Source organism: Setaria viridis, chromosome 4 (assembly GCF_005286985.2).
Source record: "Setaria viridis chromosome 4, Setaria_viridis_v4.0, whole genome shotgun sequence".
Classification (NCBI taxonomy): Eukaryota; Viridiplantae; Streptophyta; class Magnoliopsida; order Poales; family Poaceae; genus Setaria; species Setaria viridis.
Window position 1 is genome coordinate 14,190,455 of NC_048266.2, and position 2,948 is coordinate 14,193,402.

General features: G+C 55.2%; 1 protein-coding gene across 1 annotated transcript; it reads left to right on the top strand.

The window, feature by feature from the left end:
- Positions 1-266: 266 nt before the first annotated feature.
- On the top strand, positions 267-2,176 carry LOC117854072 (aspartyl protease 25). The gene is made up of 2 exons (XM_072293421.1): positions 267-357; positions 478-2,176. Exons 1-2 carry the CDS (start codon positions 267-269, stop codon positions 1,749-1,751), a joined length of 1,365 nt encoding a protein of 454 aa, XP_072149522.1. The 3' UTR covers positions 1,752-2,176.
- The last annotated feature ends 772 nt before the right edge of the window (positions 2,177-2,948 follow it).

Genomic DNA, 2,948 nt, shown 5'->3' on the forward strand with positions numbered 1-2,948 from the left:
AATAATCATTCAATATCCTTAGTGTTCAATCATCGTATACGAGAACGCTACAAGAACAATGCTGGTCATCCCTATATATACGGAAGGCTCATGCTTCCTGCCCTGCAACCACCACCAGCTTTCCTCTCACTGAGCTTTGGATCGGAGCAGAACTGGTAGTAGGCTGGTAGCAGCAATGGCTTCAGCCGTTCCATCAACCTTGCTCTTCTGCTTGGTGCTCCTTGTTTCACCCTACCTTGGCTGCTCCTACCACACCAGCTACACCCATGGCGGAATGCACTACGTTCTCCGTTCGAACCGAGACCACCGGCAACCGAAACAGACTCCAACCTGTTCCTCCGTGCATTCTGGTAAAGCGTCATAGCAATCCTTGTTATCAATTATTTGTGTAATAATCCATATTCTTGAGGAACACAAATGTTCTAGTTCTACTCAGAGATACTTGTATTCTGTAATGATGTCACATTATCCTTGTAGGACGGAGCAGCAGCGATGGGGTGCCTGTGCTGCACCGGCTGAGTCCATGCTCCCCTCTCGGCGCCGCACGGAGCCAGGAACAGACGTCCGTGGCCGACGTCTTCCACCGTGACGCCCTCCGCCTCTGCTCCCTGTTCGGCGAGGACAACCATGGCGACCCTGCACCCGGACCGTCAGCACCGGGCGGTGGCGTCTCCGTCCCCAACAAAGGCGACCCGATCGAAACGTTGCCGGGGGCGTTCGAGTACCACGTCGTGGCTGGCTTCGGCACCCCGGTGCAGGAGTTCTCCGTGGGGTTCGACACCCTCACCCCGGGCGCCACGCTGCTCAAGTGCACGCCGTGCGCCGCCGGCGGGGAGCCGTGTGACCCGGCTTTCGAGCCGTCGGCGTCGTCCTCCCTCGCCCAGGTCCCCTGCGGCTCGACGGACTGCCCGTTCCACGGCTGCTCCGGACCCAGCTGCACCCTCAGCGTCACCATCAACAACACCCTGCTGGGCAACGTGACCTTCGTAACTGACACGCTCACGCTGACGTCGACGACCACCGTGGAGAACTTCAGGTTCGCGTGCCTCGAGGCCGGCTTCAGGCCGAGTGATAACTCCACCGGCATCCTCGACCTCAGCCGGAACAGCCACTCGCTGGCGTCCCGCGCCCCTTCCTCTCCGGGCACGGTCGCCTTCTCCTACTGCCTGCCGTCGTCCCCAGGCACCGTGGGCTTCCTCTCCATCGGCGCCCCCAAGCCGGAACTCTCCGGCCGCAAGGCGATCTACACCCAGCTGCGGAGCAACCCGGACAACGGGAACTTGTACGTCGTGGAGCTCGTCGGGCTGGGCCTCGGCGGCCCGGACCTCTCAATTCCGCCGCCCGCCCTCGCTGGCGACACCATTCTCGATCTGCACACGACGTTCACCTACCTGAGGCCCGAGGTGTACGCGGCCCTCCGCGACAACTTCCGCAAATGGATGACGCAGTACCCCGCCGCGCCGTCGCTCGGTAGGCTCGACACGTGCTACAACTTCACCGGGTTAAACATTTTCATGGTGCCAGTGGTCACGCTCAAGCTCGACGGCGGGGCCGACGTCGACCTCTCCATGGATGAAATGATGTTCTTCCCCGACCCCGACAACCACTTCTCCATCGCGTGCCTCGCCTTCGCCGCGGCGCCGGCGAACGCGCGGGAGGCAGCAGTGATCGGAAACAGGGCGCAGTCGTCGATGGAGGTGGTGTACGACGTGAGCGGAGGGAGGGTTGGGTTCGTCCCGTACCGCTGCTAAGTGCTAAGTAAGGATCGCCACCACCCGTGTGCATGATGGAGAAGACGGTAATGCTAGGGGTGTGTTTGTTCCCATTTCACATTTCCAGTCTGTAATAAGAAGCAGAAGAGTCACGAGTGATCTGCAAGGTGCGGAGCTATATATCCGTACGACCGAATAAGCAGCAAACCCAGCAATCATAAGCTGGTTGTCAGCTGCCACACCTTTAGCAAATTTAGCAGGAACCTCCGAATATCGGTTGTACCTTCTCTTTAATTTGTGATGCATGCGTGGGATACGTGGATGTGGTTTCTTGGTTTACTATAAAAAAATTTGTGCGTTTCGTGTGTACCTCAGCTGATAAAGTACCTCACGATGGAACCTAGCAACCCGAGTTGGAGTTCTTGACTAAGCATGTACGGGTTCGAGTTCTTGACTAAGCATATACTTACATTCTCATGGATATATATTCTCATGGATATATTAGAGGATTTAACCAGCGCTATTCCTTAAGGATAGGTGATGTGCCCATCAATAACGAGATGTTAGTGGTGACTTTGTTGCCGGCTCAGTCTTTTAGAGGTGCTCATAGAAGTAGAGTTGCGTGCGTGTGTTCGTAGCACTACAAGAAAAACCTCCTCTAGATACGTTTTCTTTGCTACGTTTTTTAAATCATGTCTACATGTTAAGTGGTTCTAGTACTAGAAGCGTTTGTTGACACGTTATCAAGAAAACGTATCTACATCTTCAGAGATTTCACTACTAGACACGGTTGTTGACACATTTAATCAAAACGTATCTAGAAAGTACCTAACATGGTTCTTTAACACGTTTTAGAATGCAAAAAAAATTTCATCGAGGCCTAAAGCTAGACCTTACATGGGCTGGATCTCTCACATTAAAATGTAGATACAAAATCTCAGCCCATTAAAATAAAGTCTCAGCCCATTAAAATAACCCTACACATTAGTCTCTCACATTGTCTCTTGTGTAAAAAAACTGCATGATCTCTCTCTCCCATCCTCCTCAACGTCACTGCCCGTTTTCGAGATCCGGAGAGGGGCACCGTCCGGCCGGTCCCCGGCTCCCGCCCCCCACCACCGGAGCCCTTCCCTGCCGGCCTCCGGATTCCGCCCCCAGCACCTAGCCCCACCCCCGCGCGCGTCTTTGCCGCGTTCCCATCCTTCCTCACCTCCCCGCCCAGCGAGCCCCTCTGCT

What these genes read in the sequence shown, in the direction of transcription:
- LOC117854072 (XM_072293421.1), top strand. Translation starts at nt 267, where the DNA reads ATGGCGGAATGCACTACGTTCTCCGTTCGAACCGAGACCACCGGCAAC. An exon ending in TCCGTGCATTCTGGTAAAGC is followed by an intron (nt 358 to 477) that starts GTCATAGCAATC and finishes TTATCCTTGTAG; the next exon opens with GACGGAGCAGCAGCGATGGG.